The 17,845-nt window shown below is 37.1% G+C and overlaps 1 protein-coding gene across 1 annotated transcript in view; it reads left to right on the forward strand.

The window, feature by feature from the left end:
- fmnl1a (formin-like 1a) overlaps positions 1–17,252 on the forward strand; it is a 31,727-nt gene extending 14,475 nt beyond the window's left edge. The window contains exons 4-27 of the mRNA XM_065255519.2: positions 1,668–1,754; positions 1,921–1,994; positions 2,084–2,167; positions 2,353–2,496; positions 3,042–3,150; positions 3,240–3,316; positions 3,412–3,505; positions 6,649–6,723; positions 7,064–7,174; positions 7,302–7,451; positions 7,559–7,660; positions 8,948–9,224; positions 9,346–9,615; positions 9,713–9,837; positions 9,945–10,147; positions 10,275–10,509; positions 10,593–10,661; positions 10,736–10,816; positions 11,011–11,140; positions 11,223–11,386; positions 11,492–11,593; positions 12,705–12,803; positions 12,939–13,044; positions 13,409–17,252. Coding sequence (XP_065111591.2) covers positions 1,668–1,754; positions 1,921–1,994; positions 2,084–2,167; positions 2,353–2,496; positions 3,042–3,150; positions 3,240–3,316; positions 3,412–3,505; positions 6,649–6,723; positions 7,064–7,174; positions 7,302–7,451; positions 7,559–7,660; positions 8,948–9,224; positions 9,346–9,615; positions 9,713–9,837; positions 9,945–10,147; positions 10,275–10,509; positions 10,593–10,661; positions 10,736–10,816; positions 11,011–11,140; positions 11,223–11,386; positions 11,492–11,593; positions 12,705–12,803; positions 12,939–13,044; positions 13,409–13,473 — 3,033 coding nt within the window. The 3' untranslated portion in view covers positions 13,474–17,252. The remainder of the gene's footprint in view (positions 1–1,667; positions 1,755–1,920; positions 1,995–2,083; positions 2,168–2,352; positions 2,497–3,041; positions 3,151–3,239; positions 3,317–3,411; positions 3,506–6,648; positions 6,724–7,063; positions 7,175–7,301; positions 7,452–7,558; positions 7,661–8,947; positions 9,225–9,345; positions 9,616–9,712; positions 9,838–9,944; positions 10,148–10,274; positions 10,510–10,592; positions 10,662–10,735; positions 10,817–11,010; positions 11,141–11,222; positions 11,387–11,491; positions 11,594–12,704; positions 12,804–12,938; positions 13,045–13,408) is intronic.
- Positions 17,253–17,845: the final 593 nt, after the last annotated feature.

Consider the following 17,845-nt stretch of genomic DNA (forward strand, 5'->3'; position numbering starts at 1 on the left):
GGCCATGAGCCTCTACATAGAACATGGGACTGTCAGAACCCAGTCATTATGAACTAGATAAAATTATAAAACAAGACTCTTGGCAGGATCCTTGCACATTTGCTCCAAATAAAGAGAAAATGAAGTTTTTCATTACTCTATTGGCCAAATGTATTTTAATCAGCCACACTATTAAACACTATTGCGTTAATTGAGTCTACACATTGAAGGGGACATCATGAAAATCTGACATTTTTCATGTTTAGGTGCTATTATTGGATGCCCAGTGCTTTTATTAGAAAATGTGAAAAAGATCAACCCAGTATCTTAGTTTTGGTCAACACTTCTCTGCAAGCATGTGAAAAAAACGTCATTGAAATTTAGCTCCCCTTGTGATGTCAGAAGGGGATCTTATTGCAATAATAACGTCCCTTAATATGCACTGTCCAACCATGGCACTGCCATTTAGTGCAGAGATCAGCTCATTTGCATTTTAAAGGACACACCCAAAAACGGCACATTTTTGCTCACACCTACAAAGTGGCAATTTTAACATGCTATAATAAATTATCTGTAGGGTATTTTGAGCTAAAACTTCACATATATACTCTGGGGACACCAAAGATTTATTTGACACTAAAAAAAGTCTTGTGAAATGTCCCCTTTAAAAATTCTGATCTTCGAAGGGAATAGAGGATGATCACTTCTGGAATTCACCCTATAGCACCTGAAAGAGTAATGAGGCAATCAAAGAAACAATAAAGGTCACGTTCTTCCTGATCCCTTTTTTAAAACTTTAGTTAGTGTGTAATGTTGCTGTTAGAGCATAAATAATACCTGTAAAATGATCAATCTCAAAGTTCAATGCCAGGCGATATACTGTATTTTCTTTAACAGAATTCCCCTTTCAAAGCCTGCAGCGAACAGCCGGTTTGGACTACAGTCCTCTACTTCCCAGTTAAATAAAGTCAAAATTAGAGTTTTTGACTAAACTCTGCCCACAAAAAATATGTCAGCTATGGCTCAAACGGCTTTGCTAAGCTAAGCTGCTGTCGAATCACAACACACTAAACAAACTACACAATCAGAACTCGATTGTGTAGTTTATTTCTGAAGGAGGGACTTCATAGAACAAGGAAGACATCAGGTCGTTTTTAGGACAGTGAAAACACAGAAAGAACGGGACCTTTAAGACACCCTAATGTAAAGAAACATCTTGGTTCTATATATTTGCTATATAGCACACAAAAGGGCTTTTCACACTCGTCTTAACCCCAGATTATTTTAGGTTAATGAGCGTTTCACAGCTGTATTTTAAAGTGTGGTTATTACCTAAATTAACCATGGGTTATAAAAACCCTGCTCCGAAGCAAACAAGATATGCAAAAAGTATGCAAATTTGAATGTTGTTAATCTAGGGTCTAGGAATGCACAGTGTGAAAGTCAGATTATGAATACCGTTTATCTCTTAACCCCTGATTAAGTAAGAACAGTGTGAAATGTGAAACAGATAACCTAGGATTCCATTAACCCGGGTTTTAAAATAACCATTCGTTGACTATTTCAAGTGTGAAAACGAGGTAGTGAAGCACTTTTAGTGTTATTTTTACCTTTATTTTTTAGAGTAAAGATCCCTAGTAAGCGTGATTGTAAATGCATTCATGATGGCTGCTTCGTCTATTATATAGGAGAGATTCCAGGTGAAGAACCCTCCCTCAGCTTACCTGACTAAGATCAAGAGCTTTTACCAGGATCAAGGTGGAGTGACACGCAGGGTCTGTAGCATCATATCTCAATTTCATTTTCATCACATCTCCATATTGTCTCTCCCTCATATACGAGTCCATGCCATAAAAAGCCTTTTAAAAGATGAAGACAGTTCTGATGTGGAGTGATTGTCTTTCATACTATCATTAAACGTATCCGATTCTTTGTTCACAGTTTAAGAAACGTGTACAGGAGTCAACACAAGTCCTGAGAGAATTGGAAATCTCTCTGAGAACCAATCACATAGGGTAAGTGTTCAGCTTTGTCATTATCCTAAAGTTATAATTTTAGACATATGTAATAATATACTTGTCCCTGTTTTTAATTCTGTTTATAGTTGGGCTCAGGAGTTTCTTAATGAGGAAAACCAAGGTTTGAATGTTCTGGTGGACTACCTGTCCTACGCTCAGAGTGATGCACCGTATGTTTATTCTGTGATTGCTAACAAGAATCATTACTAACCAATAAAACCGTCATCTAATAAGTCAAGTGTTTTTGTCCATAAAGACTTTTTTATGTAGTTCTCCAGATGTAAACTGTATTTCCTCACCATTTTAAATGTAGTCTCACACCTGACTCGAGATCATGTGACGATCTGTTTCTCAGGTTTGAGATGGAATCTGTGGAAAATGGCAGCTCAGTATCAGACACCAGGAGGCTGTCTGAAAGATCTGTGGAAGATCTGGCCAAAAACGGCAATCATTCTACTTCACATGGGATGACCAGAGCGGCACGTGCATTGACTGTCCGGTGAGTCTCCATAACACTTCCAAATTTACAGAAAAAAAGTCTAACACTGATTACATTGCAGTTCACTTAGTAGATTAGAGATCATACAGTATTTTGTGAAGTCATCTGACACTACTTATGCTGGTGAACATATACATAATAAACCAGTTTTTGCATCCCTTATTTGCATAAGTTCCCAGCAAGCAAAAACAAAGACGTTGAAATGACGGCTAACTATAGACCCAATATAGACCGGCTATGAGTAACCCACTTCTACCCTAAATAGCCTTGAATTTGGTTGCATGCCATTTTTGCCTAAATAACTTGAAGATGTATGATATTCCAACATGTAAGCAAAGTCAACAGGTGTTCAAGGTGTTTGCTTTCATTTGTTTTATATGTATCGTCTATTCTTGGGCTATGGTAGACGTCTATTAGATTTTCACTGACAGCCCAAATTTAGCCTGGTTTTAGCCCAAATTGCTTGCTGGGTTATTCTTATGCAAATAAGCTTGTTTTCATTCCCATTGCTTTTATTTAGTTAATTCTGTGCCTTTCCATATCAGAATAACTTCACTGGCTCAGAGGAAAACTTTGCGGAATGCCCGATTGGCGAGCCAAAGAGACGACGTTCACCTCTGCATCATGTGCCTGCGTGCTATCATGAATTACCAGGTATGTGGGGGCGTCTACCCGTGACGTGAGCTGCTCAAAGTTCATTTGAGGAGACCCTTACGTGACTAATTTGATCTTTTTTGGAACAGTCTGGCTTTACCTTGGTCATGAATCACCCCAGATGTGTCAATGAAATTACACTTAGTCTCAACAATAAAAACCCCAGGTTAGTGGTTTCATGTGGTGTATGTGGGTCATAATGCATGTCAGTGGCTGTTTGTCATATACAGTACAGTAATAGTCTGTGCACATGTCACGCAGGACCAGGGCTTTGGTGCTGGAGCTGTTGGCGGCAGTGTGTCTGGTTAGAGGAGGACATGACATAATCATCTCTGCCTTTGACAACTTTAAAGAGGTAAGACTGTATGTGACCCTGGACCTTCAGTCGCATGAGTATATTTGTAGCAAAAGCTAAAAATACATTTTATGCAGGGCTTGACAGTCACACCTGCCAAATGCGGGCAGGTAAGGCCGACAGTCCCACTAGCCATTTTGGCAGGTTGAATATAATTGTTTTTTTTGTACTTTAAACTTGAAAGTTATGCGAAATTCTAAACAATGAGCAATACGACACTGCAAAACTACAACTACAATGAGCACGCCCTGCACCCAGCGCAACGTACAGTACGGGTTATTTACCACAGAGAGCTCAAGCGTTTATGGATACGCACACTTCGTTCAAAATAAAACAATTGCATGAAAGTGATTGAAGAGATTTAAAGTGTGTGCACACTCTCTGGGGATGAGCGGAGAGAAATTCATAGTGCATACCTGAATGCACACGTCACAGTTTTGTCCGAAATCAAAGGAAACCCGCGAGCCGAGAGGTTCGCAGATCATATTAATGTAGGCTTCTTTGGGCAATGATAAAACCCTCTTGACAATAAAAGTCTTAAAGGGGCCATGGAATGAAAATCTGACTTTTTCCATGTTTAAGTGCTATAATTGCTGTTTAAGTGCTTCTATCAACCTAAAAAAAATTATAAAAAAATCAACCCAGTAACTCTGCAAGCACGAGAAAAATTAGGTAATTGAAATTTTGCTCTCCTTATGATGTCATAAGGAGATCTTATTATAATAATACCGGCCATTAATCTGCACTATCCAACCACGGCACAGCCATTTAGTGCAGAGAGAAAGAGAGAGAGAGAAAAAATAATTCACAGCACAATTGAGTTTCAATTGCCACAAACCACCATCATTGCGATCAGTGTTTGAATTTTATCAGCTCATTTGCATTTTAAAAGACACACCCAAAAATGGCACATTTTTGCTCACACTTACAAAGTGTGATTTTTAACATGCTATAATAAATTATTTATATGATATTTTGAGCTAAAACTTTACATGTGAACTTCAAAGATTTATTTGACATCTTTTAAAAAAAGTCTTGTGACATGGCCCCTTACCAATCACCTTAAACAGAAACCATTATCAAGCTCATAAAATACAATCTGCAAAAACAAGTTGACAGTAAAATTCATGTACAAGTACATGTCTTGACAGTATTTACTGCTGTTGTTAATAAATATTTAAAGTGTTTGTCAAGGGTTTTTGTGTTTAGCATTTCAGTTAATCTTCTACACCTTACTAGCATGTTTTTCATGTACCTAAATATACTGTATGCTGTGATCTATACTGATATACCTGGTATATGCCAGCTAATAAATATATTATTCATTTGGGTGGTTAATCCGTATTTGAAAGTCAATCTGCATCAGCTAAATCAAGTAAATTTGCTGTTTAAATTTGAAGTTTAATAATAAATTTATTTTACCAGCAACAAAGTTGTGGCCAGTGAAAATGCTGAATGGCTGTTAACTTTGGAAAACAACTAGCCACTTTGGCTGGTGAGCAAAAAAGTTAATGTCAAGCTCTGTTTGTATGGGTCAAAATTATAGATTTTTCTTTTATGTCAAAATGTTCCATGAAGATATTATGTAGATTTCCTACCGTAAATATATATATTTTTATGAGTGAATGCAGTTGCTAATGACTTAGTTACTTTGTTTCCATTTATTTACAGTTTTTAACAACCGAGGTTTCAATACACAACAATAATTTATACTTTAAAAATAATCACAAACAGAAAAACACATAAAAAAGAGAAAAAAGAAACCCAAATCCACAACTTATTGGGCCTCTGACAATTGCTCGATGTGTGATTTAACTCTTTCCCCGCCAGCGTTTTAAAAAAGTTGCCTAGCCAGCGGCAGCATTTTTCAAGATTTTTTTCATGAAGTTTAATGCATTCAAGAAAATGTTCTTCTTTAAATATATAAACAATATATCAAATGAAAGAATAGACACTCTGCTTTTAAACAAAACAATCCGTTTCATCCTACCTTCATAGTTCTCTTTTTATCACCTCTCAAATATGTGTAGGTTTCTTCAAAAACACCCAAATTTGAGCAAAAAGCTGAGATAATTCAATTTTTGTGAAGGACTTTTGATAGAGATCAGATGCAGAGCGATCTTTAAAACATACACGGAGTTCTTTCTCTTTCACGTGAGGTGCTACTTCCGGGTTGTATAAGTTGCGGAAGTGCGCCACCTGGTGGATAATAGCGGTATTGCGGAAAGCCGGAAATTCTCGTCATAGGCAGGGAAGCGTTTTCTCCTAATTGACGAATTATCTCGGCGAAAGATTTACTAAAAAAATTTTAAAGCAGTGTTGGGCCCGCAATTTTAAAAGATTGGTCAGCACGGTTCTTTCGTCTGGAGCTAGAGATAGCATTCCTGACCCTCAGATTCCAGTTTTATCTCGGCTAAATATTGTCCTATCCTAACAAAAAACACTAATGCAAAGCTTATCTATTTAGCATTTAGTTAATATATAAATCTCAATAATAATATAAAAAATTACCCTTATTTTTTGTGGTCCTGGGTCAAATATATTCTCACACTCAAAAAAGGTACTAAGACTAAGGCTGTCACTGGGGTGTACTTAAAAGTACCCAAATGTTAGTACCTCAGAGGTATGTATTGGTTCCTCAGGGGTACATATTTGTACCTTAAAGGAGCATTTCACCCGTAGAAACATTAATCTTTATTGAAAGTGTGTCATATTTGTAGTTGAAATGTAACATACATTTAGAATTTGGTGCCTATTTGACCGAGAAAAGGGGTGTTTGTAGTCTCACCCCCTCAACAAAGATATTGGACTTCCTTCTTTCAATGATGCAAAATGACGATTTTTACATCATTGAAAGAAGGAAGTGCAACACTGAAATCTGTATTTCTCCCGTCTCAGCGGCAACTGAGAAATTGATGCATGACCATTCAAAAACATGACTGGGGTTCTAACTATACAAAGCTTAATGCAAATGGGTGAAGTGTCCCTTTAATGGTATATGTTAGGTTCATACATTAAATCTCATTGACAGATTTCATACCTTTTTTTCTGACAGTGTAGACATTTCGTAATAAAAAAAAAAAATGTAACACATATATTTGGAAAAACACTCATGCTTAAATGTACCCCATTTTATGGCACAGGTGAGTGGTGAGAAGAATCGCTTTGAGAAGCTTGTGGAGTACTTCATGCATGATGACAGCAACATAGACTTCATGGTGAGCTTTGACTTATCAGATGAATTGCATTTACTGTTTAACAAAAGATTGTCTTGTGATATGTGACCCTGTCTGTTTTAATCCGATTAGAGCATTAAAGTTTGATATCAATCATTGGTTTCACATTGATTTTAATCTTTGTGACCTTACTTACATTTTGTTGTGGATAAAAATGAGCATTTGGTTAAATCTGGCACAATGCATAAAATGAAAACATTTATGTTAAAAATCGCACATGGTCAATTTTTAAATAAATAAATGAATAAATAATTTTATTTTACACAACTGGGTGACACCAGTTATCTTAGCGTGATCACAGCATGTTGGGTTTCTTCATTAGGTGGCTTGCATGCAGTTCATTAACATTGTGGTCCACTCGGTGGAGAACATGAACTTCCGTGTGCATCTTCAGTATGAGTTTACTCAACTTGGCCTTGACCAGTACTTAGAGGTAAACCTACTCTCTTACAGTACACAGTTAAGTAGTTTATAAAAGCCTTATTATGATTAACACCGGATTGAATCTTTATGCATAATCTTTCCATCTTAAACGTGTGTTTGTATGCATGCATCCCTAGTCCCTAAAAGAGATGGAAAGTGAGAAGTTGCAAGTGCAGATCCAGGCATATCTTGATAATGTGTTCGACGTAGGAGCTTTAATGGAAGATGCAGAGAATAAAGCTGAATTACTGGAGCATGCAACAGAACTGCAGGAGACCAATATACAGGTGAAAAACACACAGACACATACTGCATATGGCACAGATTTCATATAAAATTAAGGTATAATATAAATATGCTTTACTGTCCCTTATATGCGTGTGTTGTGATATAGCTGAATGCCAGACTGCAGGAATACGAGAATGGAGAAATGGAAAAAATGGCAGAACTGGAGAAACAGCTAATGCAAGCCACAAAAGAGTCTGCGCTGCTGAAGGTACCAACAGTACTGCTTTTTCCATCTTTGCACACTGGCTAAATCGCAGTTTGCATACTTTCCCCTCTTTCTTTATGTAATTCTTAATGTAATTTAATGTTTAAAATACTATGCTTTTAAAGCATGCAACCTTAAGTGCTTTTGTAATATGGATCCACCCAGATAGCATGCAAACCATTGAAACAATGTTAAAAACAGTTGATTTCTCAATGTTAACTTCATTGAATCAATATCAGGTTTGCACCCTCCATTAATATTGAAAAAATATTGAGATTTCAACAAATCGCCATTATTGTGATCAGTGTTTGCTTTAGTTGGGTCCTTGACTTTTGTTATTCACTAAGTTAAATCTTTCTTTTCTTTTTATTAGTGTTTGTTTGTGTTTATGTAAAAACACATGTGCATTGGAAAAGAAAGATGTGTTTCAAAGTTAAGTTGCTTTACATGATTATGTTGATCCGTTTTTGACATTTATAATTGTTATGGTTTGTAAATACACTGTGACAAGACAAACAGAAAAATAGCTGACACATTCAGACATCCTTACTCATCCTACAAATCTCAACAATGGTGACAATCATCAAACAAATTTAGATAAAACAATCAACTGCAATGCATGCTGGGAGTTATAAATTAGTTTAGTACTACAATGATACCCAGCATGCATTGCAGCATGAAGCTTTCTTTTGTTAATCGTCACCATTGATGAGATTCATAGACCGATTCATGATGTCAGAGATAGATTCAGTAGTTTAACTTTTTAAATGTGTTTTTGTAATCCTCAAAATAACAGACCTGACACAGTTTCCAACTAGTACTGTAAAATGATTTTTTTGCATAACTTTAACAGTATTTCATTAATATAATTTAGGTATATCTACAAGAATTAAACTACTTGATAACATAAGATCTTTGTTTTCTTTGCAATAGCAGATGTATTTTAAAACACTGCTTCAGCAGCCAAAGAAAACTTACCATTAAAACACAAGAGTAAAGGGCCCAACTAAAGCAAACACTGATCACGATAATGGTGATTTGTTGAAATTTCAATATTTTTTCAATATTAATGGAGGGTGCAAACGTGATATTGATTCAATGGTATTAACGTTGACAAATCAACGATTTTTAACAATGTTTCAATGGTTGCATGCTATCTGGGCATCCATTCAAACTTTGTTTCTCATCGTTTTCAGAAACTATAAAAAAGTATGTACTTTACCGTTATGGTACATACTTTTAAGATTCACCCACTATTCAACACAAAACTCATATATGTGTGTTTAACAGGAGAGCTTGAAAGAGTCGTGTGCTCAGGTGAGCACTTTACAGCAGAGAGAGCGAGAACGAGAGATTCAGCGAGAGAGAGAGCGAGAACAGGAGCGCAGGCCGTCACAGACAGAGAGAGAAATTAACAGAGAGAAGGTGAGCGATGAGGAGTCCAGACTGGAGCAGAAGCTAAAGGAACTAGAGGAGAAAGGTTTAGTCCGACTGCAGCGCACGCCATCTGGAGTCCTGGACATTGAAGTCATTCCAGTTGTCATAGAGAAAACTGTCACTCAAACAGGTATAGGATCTTTTTTCTTTACTTTAAACATGTATTACTTTATTCATTTAAAAAACATATGAAAACTTTATGAACCAGAGCTCCTTACACTCCCTACATTTGCTGTGTTTAATATTCTCAGTATCCGTATCAACACCTGGTGCTCAAGCCCTGCCTTCTTCAGGCGCAGCACCACCCCCACCACCTCCACCTCCTCCACTACCTGGAGCTGCAGCAGCCCCGCCTCCTCCTCCTCCACCACCCCCTCCCCCTGGATGTGGAGGTGGTGCTCCTCCTCCCCCACCTCCTCCTCCCCCTCCTGGTGGCGGTGGACCACCGCCTCCCCCACCCCCACCTGGAAGTGGACCGCCGCCCCCTCCGGGAGCTCCACCTGCACCTGGAGCTGAAACAGGTAAAGGGACAACACTTTAACAATGAATGTATGATGGACATGCAGTGAATACGGATGACACTTTAACTATTTTCCAAAAAATTTAATATTCACACAGGAGTTAAGACCCGTAAGCCAATTCAGACCAAGTTCAGGATGCCTCTGTTGAACTGGCAGGCTCTGAAGCCCAATCAAGTGACAGGAACTGTGTTCAGCGAGCTGGATGATGAGCAAGTGTTAGGGGTATGAGAAATCAAATACTTATAGAAAATATACACGGATTCTTATGTAATTGAAATATTGAATCAGTTATTTGAAGAAATAAAAAAACATCTCTCCCGTTTTGTCAGATGTTGAATATGGATCTGTTCGAGGAGCATTTTAAGACCAAGGCCCAGGGTCCTCCTGCAGATATTTCTAAGATCAAAGTTAAGGTGGCTGAGAAGGCCCCCGCTAAGGTGTCTCTGTTGGAGGCTAACAAAGCCAAAAACCTTGCCATCACCCTCCGCAAGGGAGGCATGACCCCTGATGTCATCTGTACAGCTATTGAAAGGTATGCATCTCATATTTAATGTACAAAAAAACTGTTTATGTTTCTTTGAGGAACAGATTGAAAGCATTAATGGCTGTTTGACATCATTTTTTCAGAATGGTTAACGTATCTTCTCATGCGTTTTCAGATATGATCAGCAGTCTCTGAGTCTAGACTTTCTGGAGCTCCTTGAACGTTTTATCCCATCAGAGTATGAGATGAAGCTCCTCCAGAACTACGAGAAAGAAGGACGCTCATTGGAAGACCTGAGTGAGGAGGATCGCTTCGTAAGTCGCTTTGGCAAAATCCCACGCCTAACTCAGCGGATCAACACCCTCACCTTCATGGGCAACTTCCCGGAGAGTATAAAACGCTTGCAGCCGGTTAGTTTACATCTCGTTGTTGTTCTTTAATCTCACCTCGCAAATGCATACGCTTTACTACTTTGTCTTTTCCGTTTCCGTAGCAACTGGACGCCATCATCGCAGCTTCTGTATCCATTAAGTCTTCGACTAAGCTTAAAAAGATTTTAGAGGTGAGTAGCTCTGTCCATCACATTAATGCCGGCCTTCTTCAGTGCAGTCTGAACTCACATGTCATCTGCTACAGATCATCCTTGCATTCGGCAATTACATGAACAGCAGTAAAAGAGGAGCAGCATATGGTTTCCGTCTGCAAAGTCTTGACCTGGTGAGTTACTGTAGTAACTTTAGAGTAAATGGGTGCTAAGGGTCGTGTCTGTAATGCACCACTTTAGCATTATGCATTATTCATGTGGGAGAGCAATGTGCCATCATTAAAAATCCAATACTGATGCCTCGTCAAATTTCTTTACATTTGGTCAATAGTGGCCATATAATAATTCACTCTTTTGTATCTTTCAGCTGTTGGACACAAAATCCACAGACCGATCGCAGACTTTACTGCATTTTATCGCAAGTATGGTGCAAGAGAAATATCCAGAGCTTGCCTCCTTCCACTCAGAACTCCGCTTTATAGACAAGGCTGCGCTGGGTGAGACATAAAGTCCTGCTATATACACACACTACAAGATGTGTTACTTTTACCTTTGTAAATTATAAATGTTCTCTTTCAGTGTCTTTGGATGGTGTGCTACAAGATGTCAGATCTCTGGAGAGAGGAATGGAAGGGACCAAGAAGGAATTCCTGGTTCAGGATGACATTCCAGCATTGAAAGATTTTGTTAAAGGCAACAGTGATATATTAGATTCACTTATTAAAGATGGTAAAACAGCACAGGTGAGACCGCAGTAGTGTGCATACTACATACTGTAACATACACATAAACAAAATAAAAAATCATGCCTGATGCAAACTACTCCGTCTTTCTCTTCTTCAAACAAGGAGGCATATTTGTCTGTAGTCGAATACTTTGGAGAAAACCCCAAGACAACACAGCCTGCCATGTTCTTCCCAGTGTTTGTAAGGTTCATCAAAGCTTATAAGGTGAGAAATTGACCCATCCACTCAAATGTTGGGTTGTTTTAAGCCATAATTGGGTCGCATTTGGACAAATCCAACAGTTGGGGCAATTCAACGCAAGTGCTGAGTTTTTTCAACCCAAATGCTGCATTTGGTAATAACAAGCCGGAATAGTTTTTTTTATAACCCAACAGTTGGGTTTGTCCATAGTTGACCCAACTATAGGTTAATGGATTAATCAACTTTCTTTAAAAAAAATCCCAATATTCACTCACCCCAATGTCTTCTAAAATGTTTATGGCTTACTTTATTCATTCGAGACAAAATAAAGTTTTTTAAGAAAAACATTCCAGGATTATTCTCATTTTAATGGACTTGCAGTTGGAATGCAGTTTAAAAATTGCTGTTTCAAAGCAGCTTCAAAAGGCTTTAAACAATCCCAAACGAGATATAGGGGTCTTATCTAGCGAAACAACATTCATTTTCAGCAAGAAAAGTAAAGAAAATGCACTTTTAAACCACAACTTCTCGTCTTGCATTATCCGTGCGACCACACGTAATGCGTCATGGAGGTCAATGCATGTACACATTGCGCATCACACAGCCCGAGCAAGAAGAGAAGTTGTGGTTTAAAAATATTTTTTATTTTTCTTGCCAAAAATGGCAATCGCTTGCTAGATAAGACCCTTATGCCTCGGTTGGGATCATTTAGAGACCTTTGAAGCTGCGTTGAAACAGCAATTTTTAAACTGCATTCCAACTGCAAGTCCATTAAAATGAGAAAAATCCTGGAATGTTTTCCTCAGAAAACGTAATTTCTTCTCGACTGAACAAACAAAGACATCAACATTTTGTATGACATGGGGTGATTAAATTATCTGGATTTTTTTTTAAAGAAAGTGGAATAATCCTTTAAAATAATACTATTATTATTTAATAATAATAAAATAAATAATAACAATATTTATCCTGATATATTTTGTAAATATTCATATCCACATTAATATGGTATAGTCAAAGCATATTTAATCACATGCTTATATGGAAAGTGCATGTATAAGAACACAATATTAAACAGAAAATATTAAAGGAATACATAGCTAATGGTATTTTTGGATTATAAATGATTGTACAGCAAGCAGAACATGACAATGAGATGAAGAAGAAACAAGCGCTCGCAGCAGAGGAACAGACAACCCCCTCAAAGAAGAAAGAAAGCAGCAGCCCTCAAAAGGTTAAACACCTCTGAAATTCACCTGAGAACTGCGCCATCAACACTAATACTAAATTTTCTTAATTAAAAATAATATCATATATGTCTGTTATATTTGGTGAATAAAACGATGGATAATCCCGTAATGTCTTTCAGGGCCCCATGATGCCCAAAATGCCTCAGATGGATCTGATCGCAGAGCTGAAGAAGAGACAGGTGAAGCCACAAGTCACAGATGGAGCCATTGACGACATAATCACAGGTAAAAAGCTGTTAGAGATTTATAGATAAAAAAGTTAAAATTACTGAATATATACATAATATTTCATAACATATTGCATTATTGCGAAAAGGTGCCAGGGTGGGCCCAGTTTTATGCAATACTATAAAAAAATATAAATTATGAAATATTATTATTCAAATAGGAATAATTGTATTTATATTAAGTTTAAATACTTAATAATTAAAAATTATATTAAAAATATTTTAAAAATGTATCATAAATTCTGTGTAATTAAACTTTAGAAAAATAAGGCTACTGACCAACAGCACTACATTGTATAGTTATATATGTTTTGTTTAATTCAAATTCTTAGTTTGAGACCTTTGTGTGTACGTGTTTTCAGATTTGAGAAATGCACCTTACAGAAGAGGAGATGGGCGGAGAACAGCTCCCCGACAGGAAAACTGAGGGTTACTTAAAATGAACAGTAGACGGTTCTGTAAATACATCTGTTCTTATACATACATCTAATTTGTTCTCTATATATCGTACAAAATTTCTATGACATCTGTACAGCACACACAATGTTCCCTCATGTTTGTGCAGTAATGAACCTTCGAGAAACATTTTAAAGCGCAAACCGAAAAAACTGTAAATACATCATACAAAATATTTTGTACCACCACATTTGTGTATGAAAATTATACCATGAGCTTCAATTATCATTTTCCTTCACTGTGTTTATTATTATGCTAATTAAATTGTAAAAAGCCCCCGAAAAGATGGCATCAGTATTTTTATATGACCTCTGTATTAAGTAAAATTGTTGGGGTTTGTATTTTAACAAGAACATTAGTGTGAGAAATTGTACATGAATTAAACACATATATTCTTATGTTTTCTGCTCAAATAAAATACTCAATCAGTTTTTGTTTTTGTAGAAGAGAGCTGTACTTTATTAGACACACAACCACAGCAATTATGTACAAAAAGGTCTCGGCTCTCAGTTTTTTCTCACAGGAAAAATAATAAAGTTACATTTCTCACAAAGTTATCATGGCATCCACACTGATAATTTCGTTATCTATAGGTGTTTATATACTTTGTATCTAGAGCTATTCTCAGCTGGTATATACTCTACTCTATAGAGATGGGATGATCACAGAGTGGGTTAAGGGTTCACACCATCACTGGTGTGTTGATGCTCAGAGTGGAGTCCTGTCTGTACGGTCACTCAATAATACACACTTGCCATTCAAGTCTGATTACCGCATCACCACACATTACAGTAAGACTGAACATGCCTGAGCCACACAACATCAGACATAGAAAAATGAACCATCATGACCTCGCCGTTCTCTCCATAGACTCTTTTTTAAAAAACATGTAAATAACTTTTTGAATTTTTTTAAATCATCTGCACCGTGCGATTGCTTTTAGAATGTACATGCATTGCTATAATTATAATATTTTTATAATTTTTTATTAACTTTAAATACATACTCCATCTTTTAAATAAAACCTTTTTCTGGACATAACAATTTGGTAGGACTTCTAATAATTACGGTTTTATTTACACATTATATAGTTTGGTTTATCTTTTCTATTTTTCTCTTCTATAGTATTATATTGTTGTCGACGCCATCATTTTGTAACATCCACACAATCATGTAGAAAAATCTAGTTTAAGGGACTAAAGAGCTCTGGTAAAATATTTGACATAAAAGACGCTCTGAAATATATTGACACCATCAATCGTTTAACAAAGAAATGTGCTTTACTCTCTGTGCTGTTTTCTTGCCTAATAACAGAAACCTCCAGCTCCTCCTTTTCCTGATATTGTAAAAAAAACCCGAAATGAAACTCAAGGCCCAGTTTGCAAAATAGCACACTACACTCTTAGTGTGTTGAGTGAAATATGTCAGAAAGACTAAAGTTCACTTATTAAAAGCATGTGTCCATTAACTAAGCTGTTTGTCTGTAGGAATGAATAGCATGAAGTTGCAGTATGTTCCACCAGAGGGCAGACAAGTGACATGACAATTAAACTCCTAAATGTACTTTGCAATTAAAACAAAATAAAAATACATTCGCAGGTCATAATACAGATTTGAGCTTTTCGAAACATTAGCACTTGATGAGTCTGATTTCAGAAATCTATGAGAGGCTAGCTGGATAAAGAACTTCATATTCATCCCACAATTAAAAATAAAGCAACTCATTAAAACTATAATTAATAAAATTATCAATCTGTACTGGGTTAATAAACAGCTATACATTACACTATAGGCTGTACAGAGTAATATTTTCAACTCAATATACAAAACACTCTTTTTTTGTATGCTAGATATCTCATCAGGATTACAAAAAGCAAAATATGTACAAAGAAATCTCGATATAAAATCAACAAAGAAAAATATACAAACGCAAATTTTGCTTCATACATTTTCTACCAACTGTGCAGAGTGAAAATAAATGTTGAACTGTAAAGACATTTAGATAGCGTATTTCACCATCCTAATATATTCAGATCCTACTATAACAGGGAGATTTCACCACTTTCCAAAACTCTTTTCATCATCTACCCATTGCTTTACTTAGCAAATGAAACTCTGACAGGAAGGGTCGCAGTTCCTCAGCATCTCCATTCAAGCATTAAAACCTGCTTCTGCTTTCAGAGAAACGCAAGACACAACTGGAACGTTTGGGTTTTCATCACTGTCCCATAAAGGTGTCTCATATTCCCACAGGATCACCCTAAACCATGTAAAAACCCATTTAGTCATTTATCTTTTTTTTTTAAATGAAATTAATCTATGCAAGAATGACAGAAAAGACAAAGCAGAACATTGAATGAAGAACACATTGTTCTGCTCTATTCATATGGCAATACATGTAAACAACAATGAATGAACAATGCATTTAACATACGAAGCTCGCCGAAACTCCCGTGTGAATCATTGCACGTTCCCCACATTTCAAGCCGATTCTAAGACACGAGTTACACCACTAATCTCTCCTCTGGCCATTTACTCCTGACATCGAGTGAGCGCTTAAGCCATTATTTTAAACCCTGCAACCACAAGCGATCAATTTCACGCATTCGCTTTATCAGAAAGCTGGAAAAATCTCCCTCCTCTCTATTCATCTTATTCTATTCACCTCGCATTTAAATGATCGGGGCTACTAAGTAAACCTGCAGGCTGTAAGATTGACAAATTTAAGACAGAGAAATACACAGTGGGAGGAAAATAAACTCTCACTAGCGAAAATGAGAATTGAAGATGAGTGGGCATTACCAAAGCCTCTAGACTGAAGCTCACGACTGCCGAGAGTTATCAAATTACTTGCCATATAGTCATCTTTGTATACATATTCCGGGTAAGCGTAAAATAACACCTGATTACGAGCTTCAAAATGAATAATGACACTGGAAATGACAGTAAATCTAATGTAGTTTTGACAAGAAATGTATGCGGAGCATTCGATTGGCTCATACGGAGAGAGGACGAGTTGGACTGCATTACTGCACAGATGTCTTCGGCTCGATGGATAACATCCACTGGCATACATGCCTAATGATTACCCCTCATTCGTCATGTTTTTATAACCCCTACATGGTGAACCTATCCATCTGTTTGTGCATTTTCAATCAGACTTAATTCTCCTCAATCTGGTAGTCCCGAAGTTTTAGGTTTGTGCCCAACTTTTGATGATTGTCAGATTTATTGTACTTGTTCATTTAAATACATTATCAAGGTATGAGATTCATCTCAAGCCTATAAAATGTGTTGTGCTTTTGAAATGAACGCCACGTTACTGCAGTTAGGAAGTAGCCACTGCCACTGGAAGTAGCCTGGCTGTCACTGGGGTGGTACCCTTTTAAAAAATATACACCTTTGCACCAAAAGATTTCATATTAATAGTTCAGAAGTACATATTAGTACTATAAAAATGCATAATAGTACCTTATGGGTGCATACAGTTTGGGTTTTCATCACTGTCTCATGAAGGTGTCTCATTTTCCCTGGTCTACAACACAGGATCTCCCTACACCATGTAAAAACCCATTCCCAGTAATCAGTTTTTGAATGAAATTGATCAGACAAAGACAAAGTGTTAGCCTAGAAATCTAGACGCACCCTAGCGGCCGCAAAATATATTTGCTGCCAGGGTTTAGTCTAGGCACTCACAATACACTTAACAGCTCCAAAAACCAAAATTTGGTCAGGCCAATCACATCGTGTGTAGCGTCTGTGGGGCGGGCTAAACATGATGACGACAGAGCTGCAACGGTTCCTACTTGAAAACAAAGAATGGCTGCTGCTGCTGGCGAACAGCTTTCTTTTGAAGCGGCTTTGGCCGCGACTCTGGAGGACTTAGACTTATGTTTTTCTTTGAGAGAAGAGCAAATAAACCCTACTGAAGTCCTTTTTAAGCAAGAAAGATGTGTTTGGAGTTTTGCCGACTGGTTACGGTAACTACGTCACCTTCTTCATTGCTCTGATTGGTCATAGCGCTATCCTATTGCGTGCAGAGGCATTTTGAGGGACAACCTTATATCCCGCCCCTTGCATTGAGCCGTTTGTGTGAAGAGTTGCCAGACCTTACATCTTGATGTAGGTCTGGCTAACCAGGCTAACAAAGTGTATATCTCTACCTACACTGTCAAAAACAAAACTGGGGCAGTACCCCTAGTACCAAATGTCCTAATATGTACCATTAAGGTACAAATATGTATCTGCCAATAAGTACCTTTGAAGTACTAATATGCACTTTTTGGGTACAAAGGTGTACCTTTTTGAAAGGGTACTGTCCCAGTGACAACTTTTGTACCTTT

This window comes from Paramisgurnus dabryanus, chromosome 3, assembly GCF_030506205.2.
Source record: "Paramisgurnus dabryanus chromosome 3, PD_genome_1.1, whole genome shotgun sequence".
In the NCBI taxonomy this organism is placed as follows: Eukaryota; Metazoa; Chordata; class Actinopteri; order Cypriniformes; family Cobitidae; genus Paramisgurnus; species Paramisgurnus dabryanus.